General features: G+C 38.4%; 1 protein-coding gene across 1 annotated transcript in view; it reads right to left on the bottom strand.

Moving 5' to 3' along the window:
* The window catches only part of TENM1 (teneurin transmembrane protein 1), a 776,438-nt gene that overhangs the window by 204,807 nt on the left and 551,538 nt on the right, over nt 1–20,093 (bottom strand). The window contains exon 6 of the mRNA XM_066559708.1: nt 1,980–2,240. Within this exon, the coding sequence (XP_066415805.1) occupies nt 1,980–2,240 (261 nt within the window). The remainder of the gene's footprint in view (nt 1–1,979; nt 2,241–20,093) is intronic.

The raw sequence follows: 20,093 nt of genomic DNA, 5'->3' as shown, positions 1-20,093 counted from the left end.
GTGAACCTGTGCTCTCAGCTTCTCTCTCTTCCAACTTGCTCTTGCCCTCACTTTCCTCTCCCAACTATTGAGTTAAAATTGGTACTCAGGCACCTCAAACATGAATCCCCAATTTAAAAATTGTTATAAGGCTTACAAGAAATGAAATATTAAAGCCACATCCAAAAAGATTATCTACACCAGTTTAAACTGATTAAAGTCCTTCTCAGAGACAAACCTTTAGAGGAAAGCATTCTCTGGTGGGGAAGCACAATGCTATGGGTCCCTATCTTAACAACACTTAACCCATAGCTCTTGCTACATCTGTGCAAGATGAAGGTGCACTACCTACAGTAATCTTGATCGACAGAAGATCACTTATTTAGTGGTACATGTACTACTAAGCAACATATCACCAATACCCAGCTGCACCACTGCACTCCAGACTGAAATACAGAACTCAGTTACATGATTTATTTGCTTTCAATACTTCTGCTTCCCAGCACCTTACAAGAGAAATGTGTATTTAGTCTAAATGGCACAAGTATGCACATTCCTTCCATGCAGCATTCTCTTTCAATCATTTTCACAGTTAAGGGCCAACCAATGCCAGGCAGACCGAATTCAACTCCTTCAGCCACCACCTAAAACCCAGTGTCTCTAGGAAAACACAATTCCCCCTCAAGCCCAAACAAAACCTCTCTATGCAGCAAACACTTGACAGAGGATGGATCCCACAGAAGCAGGAAGCTGGAAGACAGGCAGCCATTGCACACTGGAAAGGGGTTGGCATCTAAAAATTACCTGATTCCACCAACACAATAAAATGTGGTAGTGCAGAATGCTTAATCCTCAATGCAATATTTAATTAGAAACAAGCTGTGCATTAAAATCTCTTTTTTAACCTCAACCAGATCATGTAATGTTTTTGAGCCTAATATTGGACATTATCATTGGTACTGGCAGACATCCAGGTGAAATTATATAATTACGAGCTTCATGTTTGATAAATTCAAACACGTAAGTATAGAAACGCCATTTGTACTGAATCAGTTGTATTAACCTTATGACTACAGAGGCACTAAAATATGATGTTGTCAACATTGAAGTGTCAATATTTAATGACATCTAGACCTGCCATAACATGCAGCTATTAAACACAGAAATCAAAATATCAGCTAAGCTTGTTGATCTTAAGCATGATAAATTTGTTTACTTACTATACTTTGTAAGGAAGCAGAGTAAATTTTAATCAATTTTAATGAAGAGATAAAAAAATACTAATTCCTCACATTACTTCATTAAATACACATTTTTCTCTTCTGTGACACACTTAATTGTAAGAAAAGCAAATGAGTAAAAAAAATCCCGAATGAGAATGAATATTTAGAAAACACAGATAGACAAAAAACCAAGCCCATGAAACGCACAAGCCCACTCTCTATATGCAGAGAAATACAGAACTGAGACATGACAAAGACCTGTTCAGTCTGTCCTACTGATGAAGACACATGTTCAGGTGGAGCATAAGATTAGAGGTAAATAGAGAATTCAGGACTGCAGGTTGTCTTTCTCAAGTCATCTGGCTGAAGAGCCTTAAAACTATGCCCAGAAGTAACTGTATGCAAAACACGATATAGATGTACATATATAGATATATTTTAGAACCTAATTCATAGGCCACCAAATTCAAATGATAAATATCTTACAACATAAAAATGAAGAATGTGGGAAAGTTATTAGCCTTTAGAGAAATTATGTTTTAACAAAATCATTGTTTCATTTTTTTCACTTATTTTCTGTCTAAACTATAAATACAATACACACAGCAAACAACCCCTTCACCTCATATACAGTACAGGGATCTAGGAAGGAAGGGGGAAAAAAAGAAAGAAAATAAAGGAGAAAAAAAGAAAAAAGGAAAATAAGAGAAGTAGGAAAAGAAAGCTTTGAATAAATTACTACTACTATTGAGTACATTAGATGCATTTCTTTATTACCATTCTCCCCATCAGACTTCCTCTCATGGTCAGTGTCAGTGAGGGACAGTGCTGAGTTTGCCCGGCTGGACAAGCAGGAGCTGTGCTCTGATTTGATGCCCCTCATCCACATCCTCAGGGCGTGGTCCGGGGATGCTCCTCCTTCTGTCTCAGTGTCCACATCCGAGCCCACCTCCAGAGGGTAACTGTGCTCAGCTACACCATGGAGGTCAGTCTGATAGCCAGAGCACAGGATATGGGGAGTCTCACAGAATTCCATGTCTGGAAAAAACAAAAGTTCAGAAAAAAATGTAGCAGTGAAAAGCAATATAACTTTGATTTTCTTTTGGAGAATCTGTTTTGAGAATTAACACTGTTCACACTATTAGAAGACTTTTTTTTGGTCAGTGACTCACTCTGCTATCTAATCTACTCTAAAGGTAATACAACTAGAAGAATATATAGTAAAATATATAGTGCTGCACTGTAATTGTGCCTTTTTGTCTGATAGAAATATGCATTATAGCTCAAACATGTGCACACCCACACACTGATAGCTGCACATCAATTTACAACTGAAGTGAGCATCTGCAAACACAGACACTTTCTCACATTTTGCCAGGAAGGCAACAGCTCTAAATTAATCTCAGTATGTTTTTATCTTAGGGAAAGTGTAGCAAATTCCCCAATAGAGAAGTTAAAAAAATAACATTTAAAGTATTTGGTTTATGGTGGAAGACAAAGAAAGGGTACTTACCATTGGCTTGCTCTTTGAGAGTGCTGTCCTTGCATATTCACACCAGTGGGTTTGGGTTCTCCAGTGCTGGTGGCCTACAGGAACTTCCTAGAAGAGCAGTGACTACTAGGACTGTACAAGGGCCATCTCATGACACCAAGCCATCTGAGATTTGAGAGCTGTACAGTGCTACAAGTTATTCTTACTGAACACAGCAGCTGCTGGGCAGCAGAAATCCAAGGACAAACAGAAGGTGGACACGACCCATAATGTGAATATGCAGAGGAAACATTCTCGAAGAACTACAGGTAAGTAACACACATCAGCAAATTGCAACTCCCCTTTGAGGTGGCCTCTGCATATTCTCACTTGTGAGAATCCAATTACAAATGCAACTCACAGGGACTATGACAGGGAGTTCTAATTAAATAAGGATTACAGAACTGCACTTCCTAATTGAACATCAGACCAGGGATGCCATCTTAAGAGACTAAATACAATATCAAATATGCATACAGTATTTCAGTTTCTAGAAAAGAAACATTAGAGACAAGAGTCATTGTTTAAGATTAAGGACAAATACTCTTTCCTACTGCCATCCTAACCAAAGCTTTAATTTGCCAAACTAATCCACTTACCAGCTAGTGAGAGGAATGATTCTGATTTTAATCACTCTCTCTGAAATAACAAAAAGCCCTAGTATTTTCTTGAAGGTATCAACCAAAACCTACAAACCAAATGCTAAGATATAAATTTAACCACCTGAGGAAATTGTAATTCATCTGTCTCTATACATCTTTCTTCCGCCATACAAAAATTCCTGAAGGTCTTGGCTGTAGTCTTGGCTTTGAGCTCAGGGAATGGCAACCTCAATTGTGGAGGGCAAGGGAAGAAGGCAGGCAGCAAACAGAAAAGCATGACCACAGCCTCACTGTCCTACAGGAGTCATGGAAGGTCACCCTGTCTTGCCTGGTGTTGCTGCATCCAGCAGCACCAGCCACCACTGCTCCTGCTCCCCTCGGAGCAGCCAGACAGGTGTGGGGATGATCCCAAGTGCTCCAGCACCACTCTGGTCTTTTCTTCTTGTTCACAGGAGGAGGAGGATGTGGTCTCAGCTCTATCCTTGAGAAGCTGAGATGTGCCTTCACAAGCCCTGTCCTCCAAGTCTCTCAAATGCACTGAGGCTGACTCCAAAGTTTGATGGAGATGGCTAAAACAGCCAAAATACTTGGAAGCAGTTGTGTAGGGAATATTTGGCATTTGAACTTTGTCTACCTTACAGCAAGTATGATTTCAAGAAACATCATCTGATCCTTCTTCCCCTTTAAAATAGATCTTTGCTTATTTTCACCATCTGAGGAACTTCCCCATTATTAAAAATCTTCCTATAACTTCAAGAATCACCTCAGCTGACGCCAGGTCCTCAGGGCACAAGGATGCAGGATTTTTTTTACATGGCTGTCCCTCCAGGCAGATGTCTGCCATTAGCAGCCTGGAGCCCATCTTCTCCCTGTTTGCATTTGCATATGCCACAGGGAAAACTCATCCCAGTAAATCCCACAAAATGCTAATTAGATTACACATTTTTAAGAAGGACAGAATTTACCCTTCAGTCTATATGTTAATTCCTTTTTTTTTTCTTTTTATACTCTAACTCATGTTCAACTCAAGTTTAACACAATCTATTGCCTTAATAGTCTATTTCTTAAGTATACAGCCTTTGCAGGATTTTAACTCCCACAGGAAGAATTTTCTGAAAAGCTTTTACAACGGCAGAAGTGGCTGCTTTTAGTCTGCATATCTAACCTTTTTACCTAAAATACTACATATTCCCACAAGGAGATAAAGTTCAAGTAGATTTATGATAGATTTGGTATTACCACAAAGACATAGTCACAAGAGAAATGAGAGAACATTAATACAAAATTCAAGGTTTTGCATGAACAGAGGACAGAGGAAAAAAAAGGGGCAGTTATGAAGATGATGAAAGGATTTTCAATTCTGGACCCTCACAGAGCCTGCTGTAACACAACCATTAAAAAACAAGTATTTTATCTCACATTGATACTAATTAGTTTTTTCAAAAAGGTAAAGCATGAAGAAATATGAAATATCTAATGAGCAATAAAAGGAAAGAAGACTTGTTAAAAAAAACAGCATTGCAATTAAGAGACCCCTTTCTTTCTACCACTTAATACAATTTTCTATTAAAAAAAAATCTTCAGAGATAAGCAGTTAAAGAGAAGTTGGAGAGTGGTGCCTCTGCTATTTAAGGCTGATATGAGAATTGGGCAGCTGACCAGGCAGTTCTAACACAGCTGCAGCTTTGCTCACAAAGTTACTGAAAATGCCAGGCAAGTCACAAAGGGTTTATTTACTGTGGCATCAATTTAGCCACCAGCACAGCTCAAAACCTAAGTTAGGATTTTCATGCAGATACAAAACACTTATCCCAGTGCATCTTCCATTGTATGCTCAGGAGTAACTGTGTGCCAGCTACTCTTTCTGCAACTCTTTTAGTTTTTCTGGCACAGGTTAAAAAAAATAATAAAATTACCCCAGTGAAAGACCACTGAGGCCCTTCTCTCCAACCTAGTAATTCTGCAAACTTGGACTCGCAGGACTTGTGCAACCTCCTCACTGTGTCCATTTACCAAGAATTCTGCTAATGTCTATCAACTAACCATAAGTAAATATTTATTTCAATAAATAAATATTTAAAATACAGAAAAAATGATCCAAACAAAGAAGGCAGAAGAAACATAAAACTAGAGTATAAATAGTGATGGGCATGAAAAACTTTCCTTTCCAGTCCTCCTATCCCCTTATGGAAAAATATTATTTTGTATTAATAACAGAGTGATAAGAATTAATTTAAATTACTTAATTGACCTATGTGTTCAACTAGAGAAAGAGCTTACAGAAAAATATAATTTATTTATAAACTGGAATAGTTTGACATCTTGCAATTAGGTGCCTTTTATGAACCCCATCATATAATTAAGCAATTGCAATTTATTGATTGTGAAAGTCTTTAAACATCACTGATTCACAAATTAATTTTATTCTTGATTCTTGGTATGAGGTGGTTCTTACTCTGAGAATGCTCCCTGCTCAAACACACACAAAATCAATTCTCTGGATGAAATAAATACAAATTATTCTTTCTGCAAATATAAAATTATAGAAGACACTAAGTAGCTCAAAGGCAAGGAGAAAATATCAGTCTTGGAATTTGAAATCCATGATACTGATTTTGGCCTAGTGTCCTCTTTGAGACTGGGTTTTGGAAAACACTGGAAATATCAGAGTCTGGGGAGGAGAATGACGAAGGAACTCCAGAAAGGCAAATAATATACATTAACCTGAACAGAGTCATGTTTATACTTGTGTCTGAGGGAATATATTGGGAATGCAAGGGAAAAATATCCCAAAGATGCACTTTTGTTTCTGGGTTGGGATTTTAGTGTTACACCACAGCTTGGTGGGTATTTTTTCCCACTGAACTTAGTCCAGGGCTTTAATCTGCAGGTGCATTATGTGTGCTGCAAAACAAGCAGAAAGGCAGACCAGCTACTCATGGTGTAAGAGACTCAGAGACACTGGGAAGGAGGGAGGGAAGGAGTGAGAAAAAATGCAAATCACATGGGGAAAGTGAAGTTTGCCTTCATTTTTGGAAGCAATACATATGCATTCTCCTAAATGAGAAATTTTGAGGGCTATTGAACATTCTGCTAAATTTCATGTGTTCAACGGCCCTTAAAATTTCTCATTTTTCACCTGAGGACTGTGGTTTCCTGGCTGGCTGCTGGACTTGAGAATTAAATGTGCAGAGATCTTAAGCTGCTTCATAAAAGCATTCATGAAACAGAACCCGCTACATATATTTTTAAACGCTTTTGTGTACATGCTTCTCATTTAGTCCAAGATATTACTTCTTTCCATGTTGAGAGCATACCACATCTTTCCTAGGACAATATAATTCAATGAAATTAAGCTCCAGTAACCATCTGTACAAAAACCACTGAGGAAGAAACCAAAAATAAATTAATTTTCAAAAATGCATTCCACTGACTATTAATTTGTTTTATAAATTTCATGTTTATCAGCAATTGCATTATTGCCCAAGCCTGGAACTGTTTCTGAGCTGCATATATTATAATAATTAAAAATGGAAATCCATATGACACATAAATAACCATATAAAATATACCATTTGGATTTTTTTACTTCGATAGCAAATGTATTGTATTATACATTTTATTTTGCTGTATTTCAAGCTTTCCTTGCATTCCCTTATTTATGTGGCTTACTTTCTTACATTAACCTCAAGTTACCAGCAGACATGATAGAAAGTTCAAAAATAGCAGCTGTAACAACTGAAGGAGGAATAAAAGAGGAATCAGAGTCTGTTACAACACTAAGGAGGGAAATTTGCAGGTTAGGCAGCTAAGGGATTAGGAAAGGAGGCTGCACTTTCAGAAAGCTCTTTGGCTTGTGAAATTTATAAGGAAGAAAAAGTCTTTATCCTTCAGGTCCTTCCCTAGAGGTACCAGAGGATGAGGTTCCAATCCATGCCTCATAGCAAATATCTTTCTAGTCTCTTCTTCAGACTAATTCTTCAAGCTTAAATAAGAGCACAGAAATAGACTGAACCCCTTAAAATTTTCTCATGCAGTTCTCAGATATTAATTTTTATTTTTACTACTACTGAAATCAACATAAATAAGGAATTTTTACACAGAAATAATCCTGATCCTATGGGGACACAGATGAACCTTCTCTGTCCCCAGAAGCAGAGAATTCTTTTGGAGATCACTTGAAATTCTTAATGTTAGAGATTTTGTTTTTCAAGAGTTTCTCAACTAACAAGATGCCAGAGGAGACATCTTTGGAGCTACAGTGTGGATGCAGCAGCTCTCTTTTTAATTTTGGAAGAAACACTTTCAGTACCATATTGGTTAGAAATTTAGGCCTTGAAGTTCAAATAGATCTGAATTATTGCTGGCTACAGCCTTTCCTAGTCTAAAGTGCAGCTCTATGAGGTAAAAATACTTCCATTCACAGGATTCTGTTAAACAGAAATTTCTACTGCAGGTACTCATAAATATCTCTCCTTTAATGAATTTTAGAGTTATAAAACCATAGCAAATGCCAGGAATTAGCATTTAACCTAAATTTCATATAAAGGAAACCAACTTATTTTCAAATAACGACCACACTACCCTACTAAAGACAAGAGGATTAAAAAAAAAATAGTTACCACTGATGAGAAAGAACCTCAATATCATTTGTGCAGATAAATTGAATTCTTCTAGTATTACAGTTGAAATAGAGTTTGGAAAAGCTTGTCTTACAACAGATTCATGTATAATTTAATTCTCCATATGCAATAATCTATTAAGAAGTTAAGAATTTTCAAGCAAAAAATATTTTCTGCTTCCAAAAACCCTGTCACAAGAGAAAAGCATTCCAATTTTCTTTCAAGTATTGTAAAGGTTCCTTGGCTCAATAATAATTTTTCTATTACAAGTTTTGGCATTTGCATTTGTGTTTGAGGGAAGCAATAGATAATGAATCCTTTCTTCTTGTGATTAAATTTTCAAAATTAAACCTAGCCATAACTAAAACTTTCATAAAGGGCAATAAAACTATGAATCAAACTATCTCAAGCAGATTAACTAACTTTCCCTTTGAAAGAGTTTCATATGAACAAATAGTTTTCCTCCAGATGAAGCAGGGGGTGTGAAGCAGTGGGTACTGCTCTGCTACCTCACATCCTGTGCCTTCACAGCTCTAAACAGGCAAAGCTGTGTTGGGATTCTGTCTTGCTTTCAACTCTGTATGGCACTTCAGACAAGAAATGCTGACAAAATTATTAGAGTGCAAACAGAGTACCAACATTCTTCAAAGTGAAATTACCCTCAGATTGTGGCTCTAGCCCTACAGACTTGAATTCAACTCTGCCATGCTTTTCTGGTAATAAATTCTGAAAGCAGTTAAATTTAAATCAAAATCCCTTTCATTCAAACAGATGTCCATGGTCCATGACATCTAAGCATGACAGCTATTCACTTCCAAAAAAAAAAAAAAGAGACAAAGATATGAAAATAATTTCTACCAACACTTTTAATTCTGGTTTATAAAATACATTTAAAATACACTCTTTGCTTCTCAATTAATGAAATTTATTTGTTTTTAAAATTGCAGTCGAACCAGTACCTTTAGATAATGAGCACCATAATCTTTTCAAGATAAAAGATGTGCAAAGCAGGTATCCTTATAAATTTCACTGACTTAGTTTTAGAAGGCTACACATGCAAAAATCCAGAAGTCTAAATTCAGATTTAATTTTCAAGGCTGTAAATCCAGAAGTTAATTCTATGCATCCAGTGGGCTAGGGTAGCACTTAGGCTTTAGGTCATTGTGACTGTCTCAGAGTAACCACCTGTCAACTGCAGAACTTCGTGATGGTGGAAAGACTTTTAGAGAGCTGCTATCAACACCCATTTACCAGAAATCTTTTCCTTTACTGCTGGGACATTCAGCAGACCTGAGGCAGTCAGATGACAGATAATGCTCAAAAAGAATCATCAGAGTAACTCAGCTCCTCACCTTAACTTCCACCAGAAACTACAAAGCTCTAATATCATTTTAAAGTAGCTTAAGAGAGTATCAAGGGTACTACTAGCCATCTTCCTTTGAAGTGACATGAATGGAAGGCAGGCAGCAAAGGGAGCCAGGCTGGAGCAGAGGAAGGTGGTTTTGATGCCCTGAGCCAGTTTCAGTGAGTGATCAGTGAATGAGTAATTTCAGCACAAGTGAGCAAAAGGCTTCAGCCACACTGCACTGACCAAGCCCCATTTCTTCACATTCCAACTAACTGTTAAAAATGCTGGAAATTAGGAAAAAGTATTGGCAAGGGAGAAGGTATCTCTAAGCACAAAGAGACAAAATCCCTTAAAGGAAGGGGTGCCAGCCCCCAGCAGCACCTTGTGTAGTGAGAACAGGAGCCAGAGAACAGCCCCTGTGCACAAGGAGCAGGAACTGCTGCTGTGCTGCCATCCCAGAAACAAGGAAGGAGCAAGAAGGAAACAAGGAAAACAGGAGCAACACCCTGCCCTGGGCACAAGGAGATGTGCCCAACAGAAAGCTCTTGCCCTCAGTGTCCAATTCAAGCTTGACAAATCCCATTCTGCAGGTTCCCAGAGCTGCCAGGTGTGCTGGCACAGACACAAACATTCTGCCAGCCAACCTTGTCAGGTCTTGGGGATCAACCCCACAAATGCTGCCCATCCTAAAGGTGCATCCGATACCCCCACAAGCATCCAGCTAAAAAGACTGTCTAATGAAGCCCAAATGTGGAATCTACATCCATTGAATTCTTGGTGGGATGTCTAACACCTGCAGAACACTACACCTAATTTTACATTTTTTTTCTCTTTAAATAACTGAAATTGGAACCAGTTTTGGAAGTCAACAGCACATCCCCAGCTCAAAGAAGGGCCAAATTAGATCAGTGTGCCCAGGGCTCTTTATCAGGAGAATCAGAATCCTACAGAGCAATGACTGCTGGCCAGACTACCAGACTATGAAGCATCTTAAAGCTATCTCTTAGGTGAGGCTTTCAAGAGACACTGGGTTATGCCTCAAAAATAAAACTGGAAATCTAGTTTTGTTCTGGGACTTTGAATATCCAATCCATGAATCTATTTTTCACTGTTAAAATATTTCATTTCCCCCACAAATTTACTAACAGCTTTTTAGTATGTAATCACCTTTTCTACTGGAAAAAAACTCAAGTCAGACTGCAATATGCCCCCTAATAAAACCTGGGGCAATTAAACAGCTTGATTCTGACCTATGTTCTATTAGGGGTGCAGGTATGTGCATTTTTTTTCCTCTTTTTTTCCAGATTATGCAAAAATTTACATATGAGGGGCATGAACTTAATAAATTAACATATACTATGAAAGCAGTATATTCTTTAATTTGAATTGAACTGCTAAGTAACATTCAGACAAAGAAATTCACCCTTCAGATTAATGTTGGAAGAAGAAAGAGAAAGCAGAAGCATGTGCACAAGCTGCCCAAGACTTGCACTCACATCCAATTAGATCCCGCTGTCAATCTGGCATCAGTGGGAGCACATGGAAGACAACTTGGCACGTCCGTTCCGTTTGATCAGCCGACTGGGGACACGGCCTGCCAGTCAAACAGCCCCTCTTCCCCCAAATCTCTTGAGGGGTTTGTCATCAAATGTTCCATCTGATCAAGAGATGTGGGATTTAACTGCCTTCACATAATTCTGACCACTTTTGCTCCCTCCTTTCCTCAAGTGTTCCGTTTACCAAAGAAATTTCAATAACAGTTCAGACTTAAAGGTCAGCTCTGCTGCAGTTTAATATTTGAACAATTGAAGGAAAATCATTGGGTTTGCATGTTGTATTTTTACACATACAATCACAACAACTTTTTTCAACTGTTTAACTAATTTTCTTACAAGACCGCTGTTAGATTTTCTGGTATTTCCAGACATTTGTTCTTCTACACTGTATTTCTAAAGGCAATTATATAAGTTATAAAGACTACTACATTCTGTATCTGCAACTGCAAAACATAAAAATATTGGGGTTTATATAACCAAAAAGCATCAAAGAAACTCAGCTGAAGGTGGTGGCACCATTCCAGCTGTGTATCCCCAGAAAATCATTTTGGGGTAATCTTGCATCACTATTACACAGCATCATTATTAATTAAGTTAAAGAAGTACTTGTTAAAACATATACTATCCAAAAATGCACATCATGATTACCAAGGAAAGATGAAAATCTGAGACACTTTTGTCAGCATGACAGTTCCCAAGCATATAATGTGGTATCTACAAGATTTTCCATCTTGAGATTTGATGTAGAGCTCCCAAAGAGGGAAGTGCCACCATCACTGCAGTGCTGCACCAAAGATAATTAAGTATGAGGAAATTCCAAAGATGACCAAATCAAAAGACCTCTGTATATTGCCATAAAGTTTGAACAAGTGTGAGACGCCATGATCTGGCATCAAAACTTACCCAAACTTTGGGAACACAGTCACAACATGGTGAAATGGCTCCAGCATCGTTAGGAGCAGCTGGCTACAACTTTTACAGCTCTAGGCCTCTTTAGTTTCCCTGCCCTTTCTTAATGAGAGCTGTAATTGTTTAAAATACAAAATCACTCCTAAATGGCCCTCAGTAGCTATTCTAAAACCTCCAGCCTGAGATTTAACCACACAGTGTTTTAATCTTTCACAAAAACACAGTCATACAATTGACACCTGGGAAATGACAAGGCACTGACTGATACTGAAATGTGATTTCTGCTGTTGACAATTCGCGGGCAGGCACCTTCTCTTTCTAATTCAAATCACAGGTGGTGTTGACTATCCACAACTAAAACGAAATGCCCTCGTCATCAAATAAGTAGATACATATATATTGATAATGCATAGAAAGATGGTTGGGAGGCTGACCACCTAACATGAGAGAGCTCAAAGTTGTTACCAACTTTGACAGATAAATCCTGGAAAAGAAAATCAGAAAATGAAATCATTTGTATCTTAACAGATTGAAAGCCACAGGGAAAATTACCTACTGTATTGCACTGCCCATAAAAAATTGCTTCTAAAGTTTTCCAGCATCTGCCTTTCAGACATTTTATTTGTGGAACAGAAGCCGCACACTGGTGACTCTCTTCATAGCCAACATACCTTGGGTTCCACAGCTGTGAGCCCGTGAGCTCTCCTTAATTCTTGGCTCTGCAAAGGTGCTCGATCAACAATGCTCAGGAAGAGTCAAAGTTAAGAGCCTGCACTGCAGCTGAGACTAACCCAAAGAAAATAAATCAAACCCAAATGGCACTAACACATTAACCTACAGTGCCTCTGTAAACTCTGCCGTGCCCTGAAGGAAAGCTTGCCATAGGCTGATAAGCAGAGCTCACACTCTGTATTGCCAGAAATACTTTGTGCCTCGTTATTAAAATATTCACACAGTTGGAGGTGAACTAATTGAGGCAGTGGAGACAGTAACACAGAAGGCACTTAAAATGTAATTAAGCCATGATCAGAAAAGGGACACATAAGGGAGAAAGCACTGAAAACAGACTCCAGAGAAAACACCAGATTCAAACAAAATTGAGAGCAATTGTGTATTAAACCATGTTTAACGACATTTATATGTACTGCTAAAAGAATCTGTGCAGAATTCAAACACTAAGGGCAAAGATAATCAGGAAAAACCACAATATATAAATTTGGTTTAGGGTTAATATATGCCAAGGAGATAGGTGTTTTGAGAGGAAGATGGCCCCACCCTCACCTGAGCAATTCTCAATCATGCTGGAGATCTTAGAAAAGAAATGCTATAGGAGCATTCAGTGTCTCAATTCTTTTGGTTTTATTCTGAAAAACACAGTTAACTCTACTGCTGGCTGTTCTGGAAGGACTGCAGCAGCAACTGTTCCCTCTACTGAAAAATCCAGCTCACACATGCACTCACCATATTAAGGAAGGGGAAAAAAGCCCCAAAATTAAAAGACTTAAAACATGCAGCTATCAACTTCACATTTTCAACACATATAGCATACTCTTTGTAATAAACACTGTATTTTAGAGATACTTAGTGACAGTCTGCAGAACAGTCAATTTTTCCTTCAGTTTAACTATTTTATAGGGAAAAAACATCAGAAAAAACCCCATGCTAATATCCAGTTATGCAAGGATTTTTTTTCAGATCAATAAAAAAGGAATCTTTGCAAAAAGGTTTCTTCTAACAGACAGCTCTATGTGTTAACTGCACCTAAAAACCCTTTTCCATTGTTTTTTCCTATTAAATTTGTTTCATGCAAATATGCTGAGTGAAGAGCCCTCACAAAAACCAGCTCCCCATAGAATGTACAAGTCACATGTGGATTTTGCCTTTTTTCACATTTTCTCCATTTAGTATTGTCTCATTTCCCTACCAGCTGCTTCACCATTTCCTGAGCTGCACCATCTCGTGCTGTGTCCAATATTAGACACAGCAGTGACAGAGCAAATGGGAAATAAACAGCACAGCTGATCAGGACAACTGGCAAAGGATGCAAGCAGCACATCCAGAAGTGGTTATAAGTGAAAAAGGCCCAAAACATTTGGTTGTAGGAGCTTAAACTATTGATCTTTAAAAACACAGCAAGATCCTCACTGACTTGGCTCTAATCAGACAGAGAGAGCTCTGAGAAACCAGCCTGAGCCCTACTCCAAAGAGTACATGAACTGGGCACTGAATTGGGAGCAGACATTTTCCAGTGCTGGCACTCCCAGTGGAGGGAGAAGGAGAGAAGGATGGGCTTGAACTCAAGGGGTCTGAACATGAGGGTAACTCAAACCTAAGCAGGATGAACAGTGACCGGCCACGCAGCTAAAGAAAAAGTGAATATAGGACAAAGAACTATTTTTGCCAAGCTAATAAAAAGTATTTATTTGAACTATCTTGTCAACAACATACACATTCAGAACAGTATTTACACCCCTCAGTTGTCCCCTTCCCACATCCCTCTGCTTTTCTTCAATTCAAAATGAGGAATCAGTGGACAGATGCTGGGACAGACACCTGAACACTGAGTGAGAAGCAGCTGTCAGATGCTCTCCTACCGAATAACTGAAGAGACACTGGCCAGAAAATGTTACAAGCCAGCATTTTCCTGTTTAATACAGTTGTCTTCTTGCTTAGACTAGCTTGCTGAAATGATAATGGACAAATTTGTTGAACGTGTTTGGAGGCTAATTTAAAAAAATAACGATGCAAGCATTGTAAAATTGTGCTGAATGTTGTCAAAGATATCAAGTTTGTAAACGCCTCATTTGCGAACAATCTGTTGCTGAACTCTAACCAGTTCAGACACTGATCTCCCACCACTATAACTGTAGCTATTTAGCAGTTTTATTCATTTTAATAATAATGATAGCAATAATACTTAGAGCACAGAAAGAAAACAGTATTTTGGTGTATTTTTTATCCTTTTGTAGAACTTATTAGCCATTAAAATATATTTTACACATATAAGTCTTCCAAAAAGATCATAAAATTAAGCTGAAATACTGGTACTTCTTAGCAACATTATTCCACTCAATTGACAGTTGAGATAAAGTCATTACTACCTCCAATTCAAGGACTGAGATTTCTTTTAGTAACAACAATCTTGGAGAAAAACTAAAAAACCCTGAAATATAATGTCTGAACACTCAATTGGTCACAGTGGGTATCTGAACTGGAGCAGCAAGGCACAGCAAACAAGCACCTTGTTTGTGGCCACTGTGCTCTTAGCTCATGTGAGGGACATGGGGGAGCACATCCAAAGGTAAGTGGTAGGTGCCTTTATTTTCTTAAAGCACTGCATAAAGGAAGAGTTTTCTAACCCTTATGATGGTCATTTGACCCAAATCCGATAGCACAGATGATGGAGCATTATTAAAGCATGAGGAATCATAAGCTCTGTGCTGCCAAAACAGCGACAGCGATGATGGGTTGCGTGAGAAGTTTGGGCTGTGTGAGTGGAGCTGCTCGGGGATGACAATAATTACCTGTGAAATGAATATTCATCACTTGGGTGAATTCAAGGCTGAATAATATTTCACTGGAGAGTTGGGATAATGTTAGGCAGAAGCTGGCCAAAGCTGACACAGCTCACTTTGTACTGAGGTCTAGTGCAGCTGGATGACACACAGATGGGTGCCAGGAATTCATGAACTGGAGACACAGCCTGCAGCAGGCAGAGCCACCCCCTGTCATAGTTTGTAAATACAAGCTGAAAATTAGCTAAATAGCTTTTTTATTCCTGAATGTATGCCCAACTCTATGCCAAGAAATACATTACTACTGTTATTTCTGCAAGCAGTAAATAGCATTGAGCTGCCCAATGGAAAAGGAAGCTACCCTTCCTTTTCTCCACAACTCCAAAATCTCTGTCAGAGTACACCTTCCTTTTTTAGAGTAATAAAATTTTTCAGAGGCAACCAATTCTTAAGGTACAGTCAGTCTCTGGCAACTTCTTTGTGAGCAGCACAAGCCTCCAGCCAGCTGAACACCTGGCAACTGCCCCAAAAGCACAACAGTCACTACAGAGGGACTGAAGTAGAACACTTAATTTTTCATGTTTTCCTTCTTTATTTAATAGATGTTATCAGACTGGGGGAAAACAAACCAATCAACCAGACAACCCAAACACCCAAAAAACCCCAAAGAAAATGTGTGCCAAAAGTCTTCAAATGCTACCAATGAAGAAGAAGTGTGGGGAGGATCCAAGAGATACTTGAAAAACAATGAAATCTTCAATAGCCTGATCCAGCAGCTAAGGCATAAAGATGCACAAATGATTCTGTAAGTAAGGCTTTTCCTTTTAATTGTCTGAAAGCAGATTAGTTTCCTAAGCATAAATAAAAGTAAACTATTAGCATCCATCCCTGAACACCAACACTCTACAGATCAATTGCCAGCAACTCAACAATTAACTGCAAACTTTTAAGTAATTGCTGCTACAGTATCAGCTTAAACTCACACCTATAGGCATAATTCTCACTGTTACCAGGAAGAATCATAGCCCCAGAATCAACAGCTCAATTACTCCCTTGAGAATCTATATGCAAACCAAACTAACCAAATAAATACTACAAATATTTCCTTTCCAAAGCCACTAATGACACACTTCTGACAAAACACTACTCAAGGTTATGTATTGACATATGCACAATACATAATTTGTAATGTACTCCTTTGTTGTTAAAGAAGAAATATTATTTTGTGATTTACAGCAGTATGACTAGTAAAGGCAAAGGACTATTTTCATATAGAATTAGTATTAAAAACAGGCACATGGTTTTTCAGACTTTTATGGATAAACAGACATACAAAAACAATTCTCCCCTGTATCTTGAAAGCAAAACTTTACAGAAAAGAAAGTCTTAATCCAAAGACCACAGCAAAATACAAAACCATGTGTCAGATAGCTTCTCCTAGGACTAAAACCGCAAAACTATAAAAATTAATGGATTAATTTATTAATGAATTAAATAATTAGGAAATTAATTTTTAAAATCAATAAAAACCTCAAAGTATCTGCAAAAATTCTTCAAGCTAAGTTTAAATGTTGGGGAAGCAATGCAAACTGTCATCAGCCTATCAGAACACCACCCTGGCATAAGGCATTTGTGAGTAAGGACATTGAAGTTACTGTGTTCAGCTTTGGCTTTACCTGCAGAAACAGCACAAATCCGAAAGTTCTGCCTGTGCTAACTGGGCAGGTGCAGGGCACACTGTGTCCTTCATCACAGACACAAGTACAGGGTGTTCTGACATTAAACTAGGCTGTGCTCAATGACATCATGCAAACAGATACTCCTGTCAATTTATTACTTTATTTTACTTTTTTCACTAGAAATTACTAAGTATTACTGAATATAGAACTGGCTCAGAAAATTTGGATACACAGGGGGAGGAATTAAATATATTTAAAGCAACCAAAATATTCTTTATGTGGTTGCAGGCACAATGGGAGGAGGAATGCTGTTTATGCAGGTGGAACCTATGTTTTCATTGCTATTCTTACACTATGGTAACTGACATGATGATCATCCAAGGTATGCTGGTATAAATGAAGATTTATCCAGTAAGAACAGGCAGCTATTTCAGCTATTTCCCTTTTTCCCTTTCTCAATTGAAATGCAAAGATTTTTTCATACCATGCCCTTGTCTTCATGAATTCTGTATTTCCTTTCAGAGAGTGTAAAAGACAAATGAATTTCATAATCTGTTCCCAAATACAAAATGAGAAAAGGAACATCAGCAAGAGGAAATTACTAATACATTTTGCAAGCAACAAAGGTGAATACCTCTGGGGGCAACTATTAGTCAACATTTCTAATACTTATCTATTTAAACTATCAGTAATTGACTCCAATTACAAAGAACAACCCCAAATTTGTTCAAAGTTCACAAGCATGTGCACACACACTTCTGCTTTCTGCCTTTTCTTTAATGTTCCGCATCTCCATGTATACAAAAAAAATCTCCCAACACATTTTCTGGCATTTTTTCTGGACTAAACAGCATAAGGTACAAGACTGCTCCTTAAAGTAATTCAAGTAGTAATGTAGTAATGCAGGCCATCAATTCCAGGACATTAATACTGAATAAAGCATAGGTTTTTAACAAAGCTTATTTACATCTGATTTGTCACAGTGCTAATATTATAATTTGAATTTGCTGGCTTCCTAATAATCTCTTGGTGACTTTCACAGCAACTGTTTATATTTTGGTACATGACTTTCCTATGTTTTTCCTGGGGTTACAGCTGGAAGTGACTGTATCAATGTTACTCAGTAGTCACATGTTTTGTTATGTAACTGGTGCTTGGGGGGTAGGGGGCAGTGAAAGAATTGTTCTGCTGGTGTTAAACATTTCATTATTCCTTCCATGTTGTTTCAGCCATCTGAGCTAAAGATACTTCATCCACTTGCAAACCCTTCCTACAAGAGTGACAGTCAGCAGGATTTCAAACAATGTCCAATAAAACTGAAACTTCGAAAAGGGATCCTTAGATTTTAAATCACAGAGTTTATTTCACATAAAGACCTAAGTTCAGAAGAACCTGAGCCTCCTTCTCAAAAGAAAAACTAATTCAAGCTCTATACTTGTTAGGGTACACCCACTGTGCTGTATATCTAAATATGCAGCAATGTCATCGACTCACTGAGCGACCTCTTGACAGTTCTTTACTTTGAGACATACAAAACCTTCTGACAGAAACATAAATGAGAAACCCTGGGAAGTAATGTTATTTTGTTTCAGCATCTGCTCTACAAATGAAGATAAGCAAAGCAGATTTCTAGTTCCAGAAAATGACAGCTCTTCTTTGTTTCAAAGAGAGTGACATGAAAGACACAGCAAGAGAATGAACATAAAACCAGACTGTGGGGCAGGGGCAGAGCTGTGTGCTGGCTCCCCTGCTCTGACACCCACTTCCTCACTCTGCCTTGATGCTTGCTCCCATCTTGGTTTAACTCTTGACATCTTCTTGGACACTCTTAAATGTTATAGGAAGAGGCTCTATTAATATAACAAGAACTTTGTTAACAGATACAATTCCAGGTTTTGCAAACAGAATTCCAAACCATTAACTCAAAAGTTTAAGCCTCTCCTGTAGATATCCCATCAGTATTTGGCAGAGGTTACTGCAAAGGTTGCCATATCTCATAGAACCATAGAATGGTTTGGGCAGGAAGGCACCTCGAAGATCATAGAGCTCCAATCCCCTGCTGAGATAGCACTCGCCACATCAGGTGGCTCAGGGCCCCACCCAACCCGGCCTCAAACACCTCCATGGATGAGTCCTCTACAAATACCTTGGTTCCTGTTACACTGGCTGCGTTACTCGGCCCTTCTGATTTTTACTTTTATGATTTCTGGCATTTGACACCGTGGAAAACTGGTGATTCAGGGAAGAGAATGGAAATTCAGATAGTTTGTATCTGTGCACTGACAAATGGATTGTTAAACTTGTGTAACATTTGGAGAATGCTTTTTTTATTCTTCAGATGAGATTTGTTAGTAGGAGATTGGAAATGCACTGTGATCCTTCACTAGTTTATTTCCTCTCTCCGTAGGTTTTTTTTTCTCACATTTCCCCCCCCTCTCTTGGATATCCAGTTTTTAAATCAGAAGAATTACTTAAGAGAATGAAGCTATTTTTGATCATATGAGGCATTTTTTTTTCACTGAGATGATGGCAGCTGAGACAGGATCAGAAGCAGTGTTACAGGAGTGGTGACAGCAGGTTACAAGCTTTCGTAACACCTTTGTGATCTAGGAAGGGAGCACCCACTTCAGCCTCATGGGGAAAGAAGTGTCTGCACATTCCATTCACTCATGTATTGTGATTTGATGAAGGCAAGGAAAAGTATTCCTCCTGTGAGATTTCAAATGAAGGTACAAACACAGAGTTTTCTCACCCCAGTTATTCCAGGGAGAGAAATTTCCAATTACTTGGCAAATCAAGGAAGAATATCTGGAGGGGGTCTAAACCTAAGTGCTGCTTTTCCTTTCCTTGGAGTTTGCAGATCCTCCCCACAGAGCAGAAGGCTGCAGTCCAGGAAGCCACAGGGAGCTGCTCATGGCACTGTTTTTCTCTGGGAGACAGAAACACCACCATCATTAGAACACAGCCGGCCAAACAAAGCACAGCACACCAGGAATCCCTATTTGTGCAAGGGAATACAGGAGCAGACAATGCACTAAAGCTTTAGGAGTGTGGAGTCTTTTACTTTGCCTCGTATGTAATTTTTTTTTGGACAACATGAAGCTCATAAACACTCAGAGCAGATGGTGT

The sequence above is a fragment of the Molothrus aeneus genome, chromosome 14 (assembly GCF_037042795.1).
Source record: "Molothrus aeneus isolate 106 chromosome 14, BPBGC_Maene_1.0, whole genome shotgun sequence".
NCBI classification, from domain to species: Eukaryota; Metazoa; Chordata; class Aves; order Passeriformes; family Icteridae; genus Molothrus; species Molothrus aeneus.
The sequence above is the reverse complement of the archived record's forward strand: the minus strand, read 5'-3'. Positions and strand labels throughout refer to the sequence as shown.